This window comes from Cephus cinctus, unplaced genomic scaffold (assembly GCF_000341935.2).
Source record: "Cephus cinctus unplaced genomic scaffold, Ccin1 Ccin1_scaffold1265, whole genome shotgun sequence".
NCBI lineage: Eukaryota > Metazoa > Arthropoda > Insecta > Hymenoptera > Cephidae > Cephus > Cephus cinctus.
This window is the reverse complement of record NW_014333710.1, coordinates 143,004-161,334: the sequence shown is the minus strand read 5'-3', so window position 1 is coordinate 161,334 and position 18,331 is coordinate 143,004. Positions and strand designations below refer to the sequence as shown.

The window sequence follows — 18,331 nt, the reverse complement described above, 5'->3', positions numbered from 1 at the left end:
ACAAAATTCTATTCCCGGACTCGCCGCTACGATTTAGCGCCATGTTTTTGGTATCGCCTAATAAAACCGTAGCGTTGTGCATCTCCCTACTGATCTCTGCGCTCTTCCGTACTTTATTGCTTCTTATCCGCCCTCTATCGAATGCTCGGCCTAATACGGTGGAAAACACGCATTCAGTAATTCTGAACACTCCACGGATGATGACAGAGATATTACGTAATAATTAATTCATTGATGGTGAAAGGTAAGTTATGACTCAAAATACATATCACATATTTATTTATACATTTACACATTTATTTAATTTATTAATTATTTTATTACTTATAACTTATACCTGTATACGTGGACCGGGTAATATTTTAATAATACTTAAAAAAATTGACTAAGCATTGCGTTCAATCGTCCTTCGTGGATTCGTTGTGATCGAATTTTTAAAGTTTAAATAGGTCCCATTCTGATAGAAGTCTAAATCTGACAAAGAATTAATAGGATTCTTGACGTTAATCAATGTTAAGTTGAATGTAACGAAAACAAAAACGTCGATGCTTTTGTGAATTTTTATCACCAAAATTTTCCCAAATGTTTTCAATATTATTTGAAAGCTTTACTAACAATGAACCAATCACGTACCAAAGTAATAAGATTTAAGTAAAGACGTTCACGGGGTACGTATATTCCATTGGTAAGATTGTAGTTTCTCTGCTAAAAAATTACCGAAAGTCAATCACTCTATGCTCCTTCGGGAGAATTTTGATAATATTTGCGTAACAAGAATTTAATAATCACCCAATATTATTTGGTGATTGTTAGATAAAAAACGGATCTAAGTCAGAAAAAGGTTTTGGCTTAAAATTGTAACAGCGTGGGAAGAAAGGTGGAACAGGTGGAAGATCAACATAATCATTTCCAACGTGGAAAATCAGCTCCATTCCTACAATCATGTGAAAAACTATATGACAATGGAAAAGCCACCAGCCTGAAACACAAGAGGGAACCATTTTAGTTTAATAGTAGATTTAGATTATGTCACCTATGGACTGACACAATTGTTTTGTTTACTGTCAATTGTTACTGTCAATTGTTTACCTGGATTGTCAGCCTTGAAACGTAATATGACGTAACCTCCGCTGGGTAACAAAACTGTATCTTTTCCTGGAGGATTCTTGTATCTCCTATGACGAAGTTTATTTTCGTGATTCGCTAGTATCGACTTTACATTGCCCTCCGTATCGTTACTCGTGAAATTTCCCATATCGAAAACGTAGAAATCATATCCGTGAAGATGAAACGGATGATAGAGTCCAAATCCAGCTGATGATAATATATAATACTATTAATTTCATTGTTAGCCTAATAAATGAATAAAATATTCTAAATTCTTACATATATCGTATAACATAACCTCGACAACTGAATGTCGTTTAACCTGTAATACATGAGTGCATTCACAGGGTGTCGTACAATTACGAGGAAGATTATCTCCATTGCAAGATTCTGAAATACCCTGAGAGAGTGGCGGACTCGGTGGAAATACATTGCTGATATTATTGATGATACTGACAACACCTACTCCACCTCCAGGTACTAGGAAAGCAAAAGAAGTTGTATCATTTCATATGAACTTTATTGAGACAAATAATTTAATCGATACGTACTTATGTAACGGCGATAAGTTCCTGGCTGATAGAGAACATCATTCTGACCTGCATAAGAATGAAAGCCAACTGGCAGTACAAAACGATAATCCGGCTTGACTTGCAATAATGCTGAATCGAGTTTTAGTCTTCCTGCAAATTGATTGACACAAATTGTGTCATTATGTATCCTGTCGCAGCGAAAACTCAAGTCGTTGTACACCTACGGAAATATAATGTAATGATAAATTATGACAGTGATCAGAATTAATTATTGCCGCGAATTAAAGCATTATTTTGTCATTATATACAATTCCTCTAGGTAGTCCAATACTGTTTGTAGGTTCGTTAGTACTGGGCGTATCCGACGCGCCCTCATATTGGATAATAGCGGACTGACTGGGTACTAAATTTAGACACGGACCTACTGCTCTTGTCTGAATCCAATAAGAATCAATTGTCTGATTCGCATGCAAGATAAAGTCTGCACGTTCGCCTACAAAATTTGTGCAAATATACATGATTTAATATGAACATGCAAAATACTACTTTTCAAAACTTTTTTTATTAATTTACTCACCGGAGCCTAATGTTATTGTATTTACATATTTTTCTACAACCGGATCTCCGTCTTGAGCAATTAACAGTAACGAGTGATTTTGGACAGTAAGTTCAACTATACAGGACGTGCTGTAAGCGGAGATTGTTCTAAATCGATATTTCTTTCCTTGTTTCACGTGATAAATTTCTCGTTGGCTCGTAGTCGTTTGATTAGTATTTGGATCCTGTATGAATATAATTATTAGAGGAGTGAGTATCAGTAAGATTGTTTAATATCATTAAATTTTCTTTCTCTTACCGTCCAACGACCTTTTCCATTGATAAGAAGACTGTCAGGTATCTGACCAGGTGATCGAGTGGTACGTCCAGGAAATCGTTCCTCTGACATTTCATGTAAAAAATCACTCAGGAGTAGCACGTGAGTCGGAAGATCCTCGTCGTACAGATGAGAATGAGGATCTACACTGGCTGGCTGTCTTACGATGAAGCTACCGTATTGACCATCTAGTTTTTGCAAAGCCGAATGGGAATGATAAAAAAGCGTTCCGTAATTTATGGCAGTAAATTGATATCTGTAAATACAGCAACGTTAATACGGATAATTTTTAATTAGGTTACTGTAATTAAATAATGTGTACCTAAATGTATTTCCTGAATGAATAGGACACTGCGTTACAAATGGTACGCCGTCATAGTACTGAGTACCTTTTTGAAAAGTACCATGCCAATGTATTGTTACCTCCAATCCAGGTATATTATTTTGCACGTCCACTACTACTCTGTCGTATTGGCAAATCTTTAAAAGAAAATTTCAAATTTTGACATTATTTAATTTATTCATTATTTCATTATTACTTATCACTTACCTGAATACTTGGACCAGGTAACATTCTATTAATACTCAATACAGTACGTTCGTAACCATCTGCTTCTATGCACTGACACTGCGGTGGGTGAACCAGTGGATTTGTATTGTTTGGTTTACACGTATCACAGGCTCTGTGAACAGTCATAAATTTAATACAAATTTTTGAGATTGATCGACACCTGCAGGGAATTCACGATTGCACGTAGACAAGAGCATTATGATGGTTTATAATTTGTTGAGTTGTTTTTAATACTGCCCTGTTTTCTTAAAATATATTTAATTCTCGATTAATATACCTGTTCATTGTCGGGTAGAATTCAAGGGTGAAGTGATAGTAACAAGTAAGCGGCGCTGCGTTCGCGATGCATTTCCTGTTACATTCTTGGGGCGTTGAAAATACGATATACGTATCATTGGATTTGCCGTATGAAATATCGTGATTCTGAAGATCTGTATATGGAAAGAATATGGAAATAAATCTTTTCATAAAGACAATAGAAGATAGACAAATTTTGAGTTTTAAGAATGTCCAATTCCTTGAGTTGTGCACAATTAAGTGAATTTTTTATATTTTCAAAACTAAATTCTTACCTTCAAAAGCCCGTTGGCTCACCCTTTTACCGGAAACACGCACAAGAGTTGAAATAACTAGTAATGCAACAGGAAGTTTCATGGTGATTAAATGATAAGTGAAACGCATCATATAATTTGTGTAAAATTTTCTCCGTTCCTGTTTACTTCACTCGCTATAAGTTTATTAATATGTTTCACTTATGTTTCTTTCTTTTTATACTTTTTTTCGTATATTTATATGTATATATATATGTTTACAAAGAACATAGAGGCCCTCACAGCTTACATTCGCTTTCGTCAGGCAAAGCCCGGGTTGGGGACATCCGAGCATTGCAACTGGTCACGGATAAGAAAGAGGAGGGAGTTTTGAGAGTTTAATAATAAAAACTAGAGTTTCCAAAATATGTATATTATTTTTCAAAATATACACTTTATACGGCTTAAAAAAGGTAAGCCATTCCCTGGGAGTGTAAATATTTTTTTCAAAATATTTTTATATCCTTCAAATCTGACTTAAAAATCAGCATTGGTTTGATGGAAGTTTGGTATTAAAGATACTTTTAATCTTTATAGACAATCTGTATCAACTGCAACCGATAAGGATATCTGATAAGGATGTTTGTTTTCGTGGCAATGAATAGTAATATAGTATGATGAAATATAATTGGAAAGAAATATGTTCACTGGAAAATTTCTCTTGGCTTGAAAGAGAAATTCACCTGTATAATACGTTCAATCAAAATTTCAAATATTTATCGATTCTCTTGATTTTATTAAATTGGCAGACGTTTTGACATTGAGGAAGGACGTAATTAATACTTGTCTTGTTAATAAAATAAGGTCAGCGACTAAATGAATTAATAAAATCTTCCTTGACACATTGCTAAACACGTTCAAAGAGTTTCTACATTGTGATATCGGAATTTACTTAATAACCAAAGATATTGCTTATAACATGTGCAAATAAACTGTTATCAAACATTTGCGTAATGCATTTTTCGATGAACGTTTTTATTTAATTAAAGAAAACATTATTAGGCTACACACAACTGCCATTATTGTCTCTTTGCAAAAACATTAAATAATTTCAAACTTGACTTCCTTTCCGTAAAACAAATGCTTTCTAAAAGTGTAAGCCTGTGATGCTATTATTAAAAATAACACAAGTATAATCGAGGAATAAATATATTTTTTCATTCTGATTTTCTTACACGACGTTTACAATATATGAAGATAAGCTACATCACGAAAAGCCTATTGTTTTTATAAAGTAAGTTTACACGAATCGTCGATGCAATAGAAATAGAAATGTTAACAGTGTGCTTATTTTCGTATTAGTTTCCACAAAGGAACGATGCCCAAGCCAGCCCAGGATGAACGTCATCGACAATTCTCTAATTCCATTAATTTAAAACGGTTCAGGTAGATAATTGCCACATCTAGGAAAATTGTTGGGCACCGGTGGTAAATCGTATTGATCTCCAACATGAAAAATTAATTCCATTCCGACCATCGTATGGATGACAAAGTGACAGTGAAACAGCCACCACCCTAAGGATTAATTATAATAATAAATAAATGTGAAATACAGCATAAAAATATGATAATTCTTTACCTGGATTATCAGTCAAGAAACGAAAAATGACGTAACCCCCTTGCGGTATTATTATCGTATCTTTACCAGGGGGTGCAGTATATCCACCGTTCCATAGAGTGTTGTAATGTTCCCTAAGAACAGCGTGGACGTCACTCCTGGTGAAATTAGTGCCTTCGGGTTTTCTACCCATTTTGAAAACACGGAACGAGTAACCGTGCAAATGGAACGGATGAACCAGCGCAAGAGAACCTAGGGAAATAAAAAATAAAGCGAAATTAATTTGCCAATTCAAAATATTTTTCAATCAATAAATCATTGCAATGCTTACGAGCGTCATATACCATGACCTCGACCACTGCTCCTAACTTAACGTCCAAAACGTGCGTGCATCTGCACGGGGTTGTGCAATTAGGAGGCATACGAAATGCATTACACGTATCCTGCGGATTCGCACCCTGGGAGAGCGGTGGATACGGCAAAGTTTGATGTGAAATATTATTGACCAAAGCGAGCAACTTTGTTTGGTCATTGGCGACTGTAAAAAAAAATGTAAAAAAAAAAATATAAAATTTTGAACTTCCGTTTCTTCGATATTTACTGCATGAAACGAAGAGTACACTCACCCATGAAATTACCATAGGTATCCGGCTTAAATAAGACGTCCAGTTCATTTGAATAATCATGAAACCAAAATGGCAATACAAAACGATAATCTGGATCTGGAACAAGGAAAGCAGGATCCACTTCAGTCGCTGACTGTACTTCATTTGGACATAGAGTATTCGATTTGGTCCCATCGCACACGAATTTCATGTTATTGTATTCCTGTGAAAGAATTCTTATATGAAGACCTTTATGGAAAAGTCTAATTAAATAAATTATCATTACCACTCCCATGGATACGGCATCATTATACGATGGTCGAGGAGATGTTGGAGTTTTTGGACCACCGTTGTACCTCAATATAGCTAATTGCAGTACTTCGTTATCAGCGCATTCACCAAGTCCTTTTAATTTAATCCAATAAGTTCCCACAGTCTGATTGGCGGTTAGTACAAAATCAAAACGTTCGCCTGGAATGAATTTTCATCAGAATTATTATAATCATACCAAGAGACAATATCGATAGTACAGCCAAGACTGACCGGATGCTGATGTAAATACATTTACTGTTCTGGGACTCACAGATTCCCCATCCTGGGCGATGAATAGCATCGGATGTTTTTCAATGCTAAATTGCGATATGCAAACAGTACAGAAAGAATTGATAACACGAAATCTGTATCTCTTTCCACGTTGAACGTCAAAGACTGCATACGGAGTACTTGTGATATTTTTAGCATTTCGATCCTACGGATTAATTAAATTGATAATAATTATTATCTGTGACAAATAATAACATGTATTAAATTAATCCACAATTTTTACTCACAAACCACTTTCCTTTTCCATTAATTAAAAAGTTATCAGCTGACTGACCAATGTCTCTGGTCATCAGCCCAGGATAACGTTCGAGTGACAATTCATGCATGTAGTCACTGATAACAATTACATGTGTAGGAAGATCTTCATCGTACAAATGATAATGAGGATCGTTACTTGGTGTATCCCTTACGACTAAACTTCCATATTGGCCATCGATTTTCTGCGTTGCAATGTGAGAATGATAAAAATGCGTTCCTGAATTTTTCGCCACAAATCGATATCTGTGAAAACGAAAAATTTTGTTATTCATCATTATTTTATTTTTTTATATTTTCGTATCTAATATTTTTTTTTAATTTTCGTACCTAAAAGTCGTCCTATGTGTTATTGGACACTGCGTGACGTATGGTACACCGTCATAGTACTGATAACCATTTTGAAAAAGACCATGCCAATGCAACGATACTTCGGTTCCATCCATTTTGTTATTTACGTCAATCACCACGTTATCGTACAGGCACACCTGTCAAATAGACGCATCTCTAAGAAATACCAGATATTATCAGTACATAATTATTTTACCTGTATACTTGGACCTGGCAACATTCTATTTATGGATAAAATGGTACGTTCGTATCCGTCAGCCTGCACGCATTGACACAGCGGCGGACTGACTAATTGATTCGTTGCGTTTGGTTGACACAATTGGCAGGCGCTGTCGAAAAGCATAATACGATCCATAAGAGTAATATATTCGGCTTTCGATATTGGACCGGCTGCTTGTAAAAGTCGAAAGAAATTTATTGTCCGTTCATTATTTTCAAATGGTACCTGTTCATTGTTGTATAATATTCTATGGTGAATTGATAATAACAATTACGTGGGCTTTCGTCGTCCTGGCAGGACCTAGCACATTCTTGCGGCGTCGACCACGTCCGTCCATATCGATCTATGGTGCCGTATGATATTTTATAAGGTCCTAATATCGTCATAGATTATATTGAAGAGTGTTATTATTTTTATTTTTCTACATAATTTTTTACTAGGTCATATTTTCTTTTTTTGACAATTAAGAAACTTCTGACTATCTATATTTATTTTTGTACCTTCTGATCTCCAACCGGCACATTCCGTGAGGCAAAGCATACCGAGCGTAAGTAAAGGCGCTACGAGGAGGCGCATTTTCACTGAGCGACTTTCAAAGTGCATTTTACATATTAGGTTCCGACGTTTCCGGGTCTTTCGATTTATACTTATGCTAGGAAACTTGCTTATCTAATATTCGCGCCTGTTGATTGCCAGGCGTATCGTTTAGCTATTTACGACCCTCGCAGCCTTAAAAGTTATATTATTTAAGTTAGGAGTTTAAAAAATTTTTTTCATCCCGGCTTTTTTTACATTCTTCATTTAAACAACGAACAAGGGAATTATTATTATTGTTTTTGGATACACGCAAATTATTATCTACGTGCATGGACTGTTATCTTATGTACTTTATTGAAATTACGTAATGATCATACAGATGGACTGATAAGGTTAATATTTATTTACGAAAAAAAAAAGATTATTATCTTATCTATCATTTAATTAGAATATATTATTGCATGTAATTTTAGCATCGTCTAAACTTGACAAAGTTATTTGATAGCTTTCAAATTGCACAATATTAGAATATGGTGTTCTTTATCTCTAATTAAAAGTATTTACACATTAACGTACTTGTGTTGGTTAATGGGTGCTCTTATTTTTTTTTTGTAGATGTATCGATACCAGTTTTTAATTTATCAAAGATAAGATCGTCCTTACGTTGTTGAAATTTTTTTACATAATTACCTATTTTTTTTCTTATTAAATTGAATAATACAAGTTCAGTTTCATGAACTACAAGTAATAGAATGAATTTCCACAGAGATTTCCAATTTAATTAATACTTCATGAATAATCGCCATCTTTGTTGAGATTGACCACAGATACGATTATGGTGTAAAAAATATAGGCGATATATTTTCTATAATTGGAAAAAAAAATTCTAAGATACAAATAATGTTTCCTTAAGATGCATATTGTTTTTAACCGGCACGATAGCGTATCTGTTTGTATATTTTAAACAGCTATGATAATAAATAACGTAATCGAGAAGCTCAACAATGTATATTTATCGTTTTAAAAACTAAAAAGTAGAGAGCGGCGGCCATTTTTATTTAATCGTAACAAATTTTTCCTCGAGGATCAAATTTCATCCCAATTACTTAATATAATTAATCGAATAACTCCAGACCAGCAGATCAGTATTACACGAGGATATAAGAATAATGAAAGAACAGTGATGGAATAACAAAAATAATCCAAGAGAAATTTCTTATCTTTTTTCCTTACGATTTGGCATATGTAATAAACTGGAGCTTGATTTATGTTATTCGTATAAATTCTTATCGGTGTCTCTTATCGTTTTCACTTTTCCGTGAATTCCCATATTCCTCAATAATTATTGGTGCCAGACTCGTTTGCATTGATTGAAAAAAAATTGTCTGCATTGTCCCGTCGAAACACGTATCACAAGGAGTGTACGCGAATAGACTATTGGCACGTTACTTGTTACGATTCAGAGAATCGTTTCTCAACAATTGTATTTTGATTCGTGGTTTCCATGAAATTTGATGGATTTCGTTATAAATGAAATCTACGTCAAAGAATATATTTAGTCAGAAGCGTTTTTCTTCATTCCAGGTGCTCGATTTTATTTCCATAAGAAGCAACGAGCAGTCAGGTAGGAGCGACGTGTAAAATGTCCAGATTACTAAGTAAGTCAAAGTAAGGGACGTCGCTTTATATATATTTGGGGAATGATAGAAAGTAGGGAAGAAGGAGCCTAATTTGGGACTGAGGGGGATCCAGGGTGAAAAGATAGGCCGAGGTTATTTAATGGAGAGTTGTGTTTAGGAATGTTTGAAAGAGCAAAAAAAATTAAGTGTCAATTAAAATGTTAACAGGATATTTTTTGTATAAATTAGAATTAACGTTAAGGACTTGGAATAGTGGTGGATGGATTTTTAGAGAAGGTGGGAATTAAGTATGGTTGAGAAACTTAAGGGAACGAGTGACAGGATACGAAACGTCAAATACCTAGTGCCTTGGTGTTTGGTCAGTTAAAAAAAAAGCTAACCTTAAAACGGCCACGTTCATTCCCATAATACGTTTAGCAAAACTCCACGTAGTTCGAGCTTCGAGAATAGTTGAAGCTCTACTAGTTCGATTACTTGAACTACGTAGTAGTCGGTTCTCTCTGATCGTAAAGTTTCAACAGCCCTGTCGGCGGCGGCGCGAACTAAATTGTTAACTCTCGATGCTCACAGTGAATCTTAAAGGAGACACTGGGAACGTTGAACGGATCTATCGATAAATAGGATGGTAATAAAGATGCGAGAATGAATAACCGGACTCTTGTCGGGAGTAGATTGTGAAAGATACGAAAAACGGAAATAAGTTTAGTTTCGCGATAACAACGAACAAGCACTACGAAAATAAGAACAATAAAATACAATCATTATAAAATCGTAATGAGACGTGGCACGCTCTCGTCGGACGGTCATGAAAAATAGTTACAATTAGCAAGGCAGAAAATAGTTTGAATACGCCAGTGATAGTTACGGCGTCCCTGATTCCAGTTAAGCCGGTGATCCTGAAGGGGTAAACCGCGCGTCGCGCTGGCCTGATTAGCCGGGCGATTATAAAAAGAAAAAAAAGGTACGACTTAGCAAGGGCATAAGGCGTCAAGAAGTATTTGACTAAGACGATAAAAATAGTCCAATCAAATGGAGGCACTTGTTCGCCAGTGAGAGAATGGCATTTCTAACGAATTTCGTAAAATTATATGTATAAATTATATACGCCGAAGGAATTATTCAAAGTCAAAATCGAACCTAGGACAGTGACGTATAAAAAGAAAAGATAGAAAAAAGAAAATGTAATGAATTAGTACGATAAAATTTTCTTTACCGGAGGACGATCAAGCCGGAGAAGTCGGGGTTCTAAGAGCTTCTACGTGGTCGGGACGACAGTCGGTAATGTAGAAATTATACGAAAGTTCCAAAGCGCCAACTCAAAGAAAATGAACACTTCTTGCAATACATCAAGATAAAAGACAGCTGCGAAATAGCTCTACGAAAGCTGCGAAAACAGCTCTACGAAAACTACTTACTGTAAGCGGTATCCGGCACTGTGGTTCTTTTACTTCGAGGAACTGAAACGGCATTCAGACCCTGTGAGCGAGAAAATAGTCCTCGAGACAAGAGGCCTAGACGGGTATTAGTTCAGATAAATTCACATAATATGTCAAAAATTCTGGTAGCCAAAGGTGCTCACAAAATCTGAACGGAAACGCATTCAGCAAAGGCATGTCCGTTCCTCCTTTCCCCGATTAAAGTTTAGGATGCGGGCTTCCTACCTTCAATCGCTAACACTTGGCTCAATCCAAGGTAACAGTAGTGTAAACACGAGGTGGGAGGCTCCGAACATGAGTGAAGGAGCTGGAATTTGCACAGCTAATTGAAGGGAGCCTTAAGGGCTTCCCTCTAGAAACTAGTAACTCCTGGATTCGCAGGATTGAGCCACGAGAAAATATAATAATAGAGAATAGGTATTTCTAACGCATGATGCTTGCCAGAGACGAGGTATCTGGTGGCCAGAGTCCGAAGATGGACGCTTCCCCAGTGTTCAGCTAGGTGCAGCCGATCAGGAGTCCTTGGTGCGAGGATCCAGCGAAAAATCAAATTTTACGTTACAATATACACAATCATAAATAATCAGCTGCATTGTATTTCGTTTAATAACAGTGATTAGACTTGCAAGCTCACTATAGTGTCTATTGTCACATGTAAATAGAGCTTTGATACTTGTTATACCAGAGTTTAATAACTGGATGATGGTATGTAATCGCTTTGGATTATTGGAGTCTGTAAGTTTGATCCATGGCAATTATAACAGTAAAAAAATCAATGGATTTGTGAAGGATATGCTTAACCCTCCTGTCACTAAAAATATTAACTTTTGGTTAATTGCTATTGTGAAAATGATATCTCTTCTTTAGGTACTTTCGCAATTTTTTTTATATCACACGGATTTGGGTATTTATACATTTCAAATACTTATTTTAGTCATATATATAAATATATTGTGTGCGCAAGAAGGCGGTGGTATATTAAAACGAAATGCAGTTTGCTATTGTTCCCTGGTGCGTTATATTACACTGTAATAGTATAGATATATTTGATATATATGTACCTTGTGGAGAGAATACAAATCGAGATAAGATTGTGGAAGAAAGTTTTGGAACACTGCCATGTGTTTGCAAGCAAGGAACAGTTTTGTTTGCCCGTCGAAGAAAAAGAATCTCCAAAGAATGGGGGCATGTGTAATTGTTGTGTTAAAAAATTTGTAAAGAAAATTTAAGAATTAACAAATCCAAATAACCTCTATATACGAACAAGCAATGTTATTTATATCTGTAAAATTTTCAATGACACTTTGTCAGTCAACGAAGAATGATTTTGAGATACCAGCCATAGGACATTCTCTGAGAAATATATTGACAGGGACATTGTCACAGAAATGTACATCCCCGTGACAAGGACTGGGATTAACAGATTTCCCAAAAGGATCAGTAGGATGATTTTGACCTGGATCGCTGAATTTGATTTATTGGGACAGTTAAATTGGAACGATATGAAAAGCGGTTATAGTTTGGGAGAAGGATCAAAATGATTAATGTTCAAGATTGTAAAAGGACATAATACCGAGATATCATTTGGATCAAATCGTATCTCGCCGCAATGATATGAACTTTAATAGACAGCATAATATTTGTATAGATATACTGTATGTTTATGAGAAATAATCAAAATTCAATCAGCATTCCCAATCTCGCAAAACAATGTCAAATGACGATTTAGTATAGTTACAATTTCAAAATTAATTATTCATCGATACAAACGTCAACGCATTAACATTGAATTTAATATCAATTAATCTAAAGATTCTCCTTAACTAATGATGAAGCTATACTATGTTTTAATATACAATAGCGGTGTATTGCAATTAACCAAGCAAGTATTATCATATGTATTTTCCAAAACGGTGGACTCGATTAAACAGTATATACCTTACGTAATGAAACACGTAAAGGTGCTTCTCACATTGTTCGACTGGATTTGTACGGAGCTTGGAAACATCATAAAACACCATAATCCCGCTCTTCTGTTCTCATGGATCGTTCCTGCGCCAGACACGAAAAGCTTTCGTAAGGGAGTTATGTTTACGACGGTAACGCAAGCCTGTTTTCGAGCTTATAAAATATAATTGCTTTTTTTTTTTACAGAATCTCTACATCTTCCCTTAACATTTATTCGAGATATGACAAAGATTTACGTCACGGAGCTCAGAGCTATACCCACAAAGCGACGCCTCATGAAATCCTTGGGGAATATTCGCAAAGCCCACTTGCCAATTTCCCCTGCCAGTGGCTCCTTTAAATCCCTCGGAGTAATTGCGTCGACGCCCTAATAAACCAGTGTAATACGTCTTAAGGAGCAACGAAGCGGTTGTAATCAGCATGGGGATTTGGTTAATCGAAATTCATTGAACTGCACGCGAGTACAACGTTATAGTGAAATCTTAGTGGGTAATATTACAAAGATTATACATAGACAATATGGAAGGGAGTGACAGTACAGAGTTTCGATAAATTTGTATTTATAATCGATACAGTTTATCATCGATAATTCAAGGATTTTACTAAGTAATTTCATTTTCGAGTATAGAGATTAATGAGTCGCAGAATCCAGACTGCTCCATGAGTAATAATTATTTCTTCAAGATCCTATGGTCCACCGATCAGAGCGACCAGGGCGCGTTTGTAGTCACCGGAAGTCTCCTTCTGTCATGGGAAAAAAAAGAGGAATGAAATTCATTATAAATGATGAATCGAATTATTACTGATAAAGATCATCGATTATTATTTACCTTTACCGATGACTCCAATGTCTTATCGTAAAGACGTTCGTACTCCCTCTTGATATTTCCCAGATCAATTTCAGCACGGCTGACTATTATGCGGATGAGGGTCATGTCGTCAGTTCCGGCGCCTTCCATAGCTTTTCTTAGTCGTTTAGCAAAAAATGCTGGAGGACTCTGCACGCATTCGACTGTACGAAATAACATGAAAATATTATTATTTCATTCGCCATCAGGTCATCGGGTAATCAGCGAAATGACAAAAGTCGTTATCTCCATGAGGAATGGTTTATCAATGTTGTGTTTTAATGAATTTTGATAATTTAGGGATTCCTTAAAGGGAAATTAATGCTCAGCGGAGATAATGGTTAGGGAAGGGAAGTATAAGATAACGTGGGGTTGCTTGGTTGATATACGGTTAGGTTAAGTGAAGACAGTACAGTTGCCATAATACAATACGAAGGAGGAACGTTGAATCTTTTTCACAACTTACCAATAGCCAACATGGCGTCTTTCAATTCGCCGCTAATTTCATCCCGCAAAGCCTGCTCGATGGTTCTTCCGCTGATTGACTTGTACTCCTCGAAAATCAGTCGCAGCTGTGCAAAACATTCGTGAGCCAGGATCTTGTTGAAGATCTCTTCGTCGGTGCCGAGTTTAGCCTCGCCTGAAACGTCAGAACACATGAATAAGTACGCAGGTGGAATAAGAGAGAAGATGTAGATGGCGACACTGTACAGTCACATAGGAAAAAGAAAACTAAGATTTCCATTTGACTCTTAAATTTTCTATCCCCGATAAATAGGAACTCTACAAAATGGCGTATATCCCGTAGTTCGATGATGCTTTCGAGAAGCTTCTAGAAGATTAATTAATTAACTGAGTCTGCGTTGTTTACGGCGCTGAGAAAGCAGGTAATAGTCTCTTGTGTTTGGTATTAATTAATGATAATGAGCTGCGACTTGTTGATGGAAGTTAATGTTTTCGTAACGATTGTTACAACGATTTACTTTCCAAGTTCTGAACGATGTTTACAAGTTCGTTCGCTTTATGCCACGCGGTATATCGCACGAGTATCAAAATTCAATTTCCCGCAGTTGGTTCCGTAAGTAATTATAATTAAGGATATTATATTCGACCCAGATTCTCACGGTTCGCCAGCAGCAATCTCGACTAGGCTAATCGCGATTATCGATATTGAATCCGGCCGTCGTTGATCGCTAGCCTCGCGTCCTGCTTGCTCTCTTTACGAGTTGTCATTTGCAGTATTAATTGAGCCAAATAGCCAAAGCAAAGTGGATTATCCAGAACGTATCACGTACACGTCTTCTCTGTGACAGATGCCATATTGACGTAACGTGACGCGGAGGATGGCAAATAAAAATTCAAACTCTGCAACTGCCGTTTTAATCTATTATACGGTTATGCAGCCATAACCAATGAAAAGGCGCGCGTAACTTTGAAAACTTCGTAGTAAGACGATAAATCTATCTAATATCGTATTAATTCATAGATTACCATAACCCTACTAATTACACTTGAGAATATTATAGAAATTTAACATACCAGCGTTGTAAAGCATCTCGGCGGATTCGCGTGCTCTTTCTGGATGAACGTCGTTATTGCCGTTTCTGACACCCTGCTTGATACAATTCTAAGATTTAGTTAAAAAAAAAAATAAAAAAAAAATAAAAAGAAAGAAAAACACCACGTGTAAAAAAGAGGGACGCACAAGCAATCACTTTAACTAAGCGTGCATACATTTTTAGGGGAGTGTCTACAAGGTGAGAAAAAAAATAACAATACTGTCTGGCACTATTTTTGAAAATTACCAATTTCCACGATACTTCATTTACTTGCAAATTTGATATATAAAAGTGAAAGTCTAAAGTACCACTTATCTTGTGAGACATTGATTTCTCGGAGGACCGTGTGCTTTGCAATAAAAATAGGGTGTGGTGTTTTTGAAATAAAAAAAAAAAAATACTTCTAGAATGATATCGCGCTTACAGCGACAAGCAGAAGCTTTTAAAGACTCTTAACCCAAGAATAGTCGCTCGATTTTATTATTCGTTTATAAAGTACTCAGATGGGGTATCTCCGATACCCCAATTGTCTGTTCCCGGGTCAAAGAGACCTTTTTGAAGCTGACGACGCTCATCACCAAGATTCATTGCAGTATCACTTATCGTGCCAGATGCTTCGGACCTTAATATCGATATAACGATTTGTGAGAAAATTATTCTAAAAAATTGATACACTTTCACAAAAGTAAATAATTCAGAGCATTAACAAAGTCAATTAAATAATGTGAAGATTACAAAGGACAACTGTGCACATACTGGTAGGAGTCATTTACTCCAGCAGACGGATGCATTTAGAGACAAAGCACAGTGGGTACCTCTACAGGACCTGGACAACAGGAAACCTGGACTGGGTCTAGGGATCCTTTGTTCAAACATCCCGCGTCCGAGACTCCTGTGAAAGTTTTCATTGTGTACTTTTTGTCTCTCTTTCTCTCCTTCGGACACTCCCCATCCGACCGCACGAAGGTCTGAACATCCCAACGTGAAGTCTAGAGAACAGGTTGGCCGAAGTTGCCGCTCCAGCCTTAGGACCCTGTACCAGGTTAAGGGACTTCTTTGTCATTGCCCAGTCACCTTTCATGCCGGAAACAATGGATAACGTGGTAAAAAAAAAAATGCGTGCTACCAAAAAGAAAGGAGGGACCGCGAGGAGGTGGCGGGGTGAACGGAAACGACAACGAGAGAGCTTAAGAGGTTACGGGGTTCGCTCGGCTAATTACCCCAGGAATAATATTGACGTACCCTGTCCAGGAAGGCCGGTCCAACCTCGTAGAAAGTGGAGGGACTGTCATTATCGAGAAGCGGAAAGGATTATTTTTGCCAGGAAAAAAAGACGCGGTGGCCCCGCAAAGGTAAAAGGAGGATAAGAGGGAGAGAGAAAAAGAAAGAATAGAAGAACGGTAACCGAGAATAAAAGTGAGAGTCACAAGCGGAAATCAAGGGAGCCACTCAGGATATTTCAGGACCTCCTTGTTTCCCTAAAGGATGCATACGTCTGTCTCTTTAACGGAAACGTAAAAGCAAACTCCATCAAGAACACAATAGCCCCCGGTCCCATAACCATCAGTATACTTTAAAAGACTTCCAGCGAGAAAAAGCCGCTGGTAAATAGAGAAAGGGCGATGCTCCAGTGGCAGTAAGTTTTCCCAAAGGTGCAGAGACAGAGGTAGGTAGCGAGTAGGGTAAAGAGTGGGAGTTTCGTGTGGAAGAGTGAAAAATCAATCGCAAGCTAAGGGAAGGCAGAGGGGGGCGTGGCTGCTGGCCAAAAAGTAGCCACGAACGACAGTGGCGACGTAGAAGGGAAAAACAGACAGGAATTACGTCAGGGGGGGGATTTAACGGGGGGGTACCGGCCGGGGGCACGTAGAGATTGAGGGCGTTTATTGCGAGTAAGAGACACGGGCAATTGAGCGTTCCGAACGTTCGAGTCACAATTCTTCGGCGACATTAAGCAGCGCCGTAAGTTTAACAGTGTTTCCGACGTAGCCGTGGATTTACTATCGCGTCGCCTACGATCGAGTGGTAGCTTCATAGAAACGCCGGGGGGACCGTAGATTCACTTTTGGACTGTGGGTTAATCTCGCGCGCGTCCTCGCTAGCGAGAAGCCGAGCGCGCATGCGCGCCAGTCCAACGGACATATTCAAATGTGACGCCGCGTCACTCTGGCTGTTTCTACGCCTCGCTCTAATAGAAATCGACCGACCTCCGGCTTTATCGAAGTTTCGATCGCACCGTTGTCGTAGCTCTGCTCGGATTGTGATTGGCTGTCGGTGCCGTCGGTCGACGAGTATGAACGTACGGTTTGAAAAATAGGCTACCTGCTTCGGGGACATATCGGCTGGTGTTCGTCAACGACGATCAATGTTACAATAAGCTAAGTGGACGTGACACAATATCGTGCTGATTCGATAGAAAAAGAAGGAATATTTGGTTTAGAAATTTATGCATCGTTTGAGAAAGCGACACGCTGGTTAGTGAGCAGACTGGCAGATTCTGGATGGATAATAATTTCAGTTTTGAAGTAAAGTGATTTTGGAAACCGTCGGAGCGATTGAAAATAGATCGATTCAAACAAAAAGTATTTTATACCCGAAAATCTTTGCTGATTTACAAGCAGTATGGCGAACAAATGAAAATTTCGTTACATTTCAAAGTTAACTACCTGATATACAATGGAACTGATTGATGATTCAACTGGCTTCGGAAAAACGCTGGTGTAAATTGATTGCTCGGCAAACAAATTATATTTTTCCAGACGTATATACCCAGTGCGATACTTATTTGTAGCGCGGCAACGGTCATCCAATCTCGCGCAAAAGAGCTCCAGTGTTCTCTCTCCTTTTTTTCTGTACAAATATTTGTACGGTGTGCATGGACACGTCGGCGAGCAAGGGTCCACGAGCACTGATTTTCATCCGGGATAAGATGGCGCTATCTTAATGGCGTCCTGTTATTAAGCTGTTCCCTTATTCTCTGTACTTGTAGGGCGATAGCTAGTCTTGATGGTATTGTTACTTCACTTTGGCAAACTTGCTAAGGAGTTCTCCTTACTCCCTGACCCCCCCCCCCCCCTCC

The 18,331-nt window shown here is 37.5% G+C and overlaps 2 protein-coding genes across 8 annotated transcripts in view; both read right to left on the bottom strand.

Annotated features, from left to right (window-relative positions):
* Positions 1–262: 262 nt before the first annotated feature.
* LOC107272784 lies at positions 263–7,916 on the bottom strand. The gene is made up of 22 exons (XM_015750272.2): positions 7,768–7,916; positions 7,493–7,640; positions 7,244–7,376; positions 7,027–7,184; positions 6,669–6,942; positions 6,382–6,586; positions 6,125–6,309; positions 5,860–6,061; positions 5,565–5,771; positions 5,255–5,485; positions 5,051–5,190; positions 3,658–3,796; positions 3,363–3,516; positions 3,065–3,197; positions 2,837–2,994; positions 2,497–2,770; positions 2,218–2,422; positions 1,949–2,133; positions 1,659–1,860; positions 1,387–1,587; positions 1,090–1,314; positions 263–979 (listed from the first exon to the last, which is right to left on the bottom strand). Exons 1-22 carry the CDS (start codon positions 7,868–7,870, stop codon positions 810–812), a joined length of 4,032 nt encoding a protein of 1,343 aa, XP_015605758.1. The 5' UTR covers positions 7,871–7,916; the 3' UTR covers positions 263–809.
* A 5,472-nt stretch (positions 7,917–13,388) lies between these two features.
* Positions 13,389–18,331, bottom strand: part of LOC107272789 (annexin B10) — a 41,107-nt gene continuing 36,164 nt past the window's right edge. For 6 of the 7 annotated variants that reach the window (XM_015750283.2, XM_015750288.2, XM_025090082.1 and 3 more), the window contains 4 exons: positions 15,236–15,323; positions 14,163–14,336; positions 13,679–13,860; positions 13,389–13,592 (listed from right to left, as the gene is read on the bottom strand). In XM_015750283.2, coding sequence (XP_015605769.1) covers positions 13,536–13,592; positions 13,679–13,860; positions 14,163–14,336; positions 15,236–15,323 — 501 coding nt within the window. In that variant the 3' untranslated portion in view covers positions 13,389–13,535. The remainder of the gene's footprint in view (positions 13,593–13,678; positions 13,861–14,162; positions 14,337–15,235; positions 15,324–18,331) is intronic. The other variant, XM_025090083.1, reaches the window with a different exon arrangement.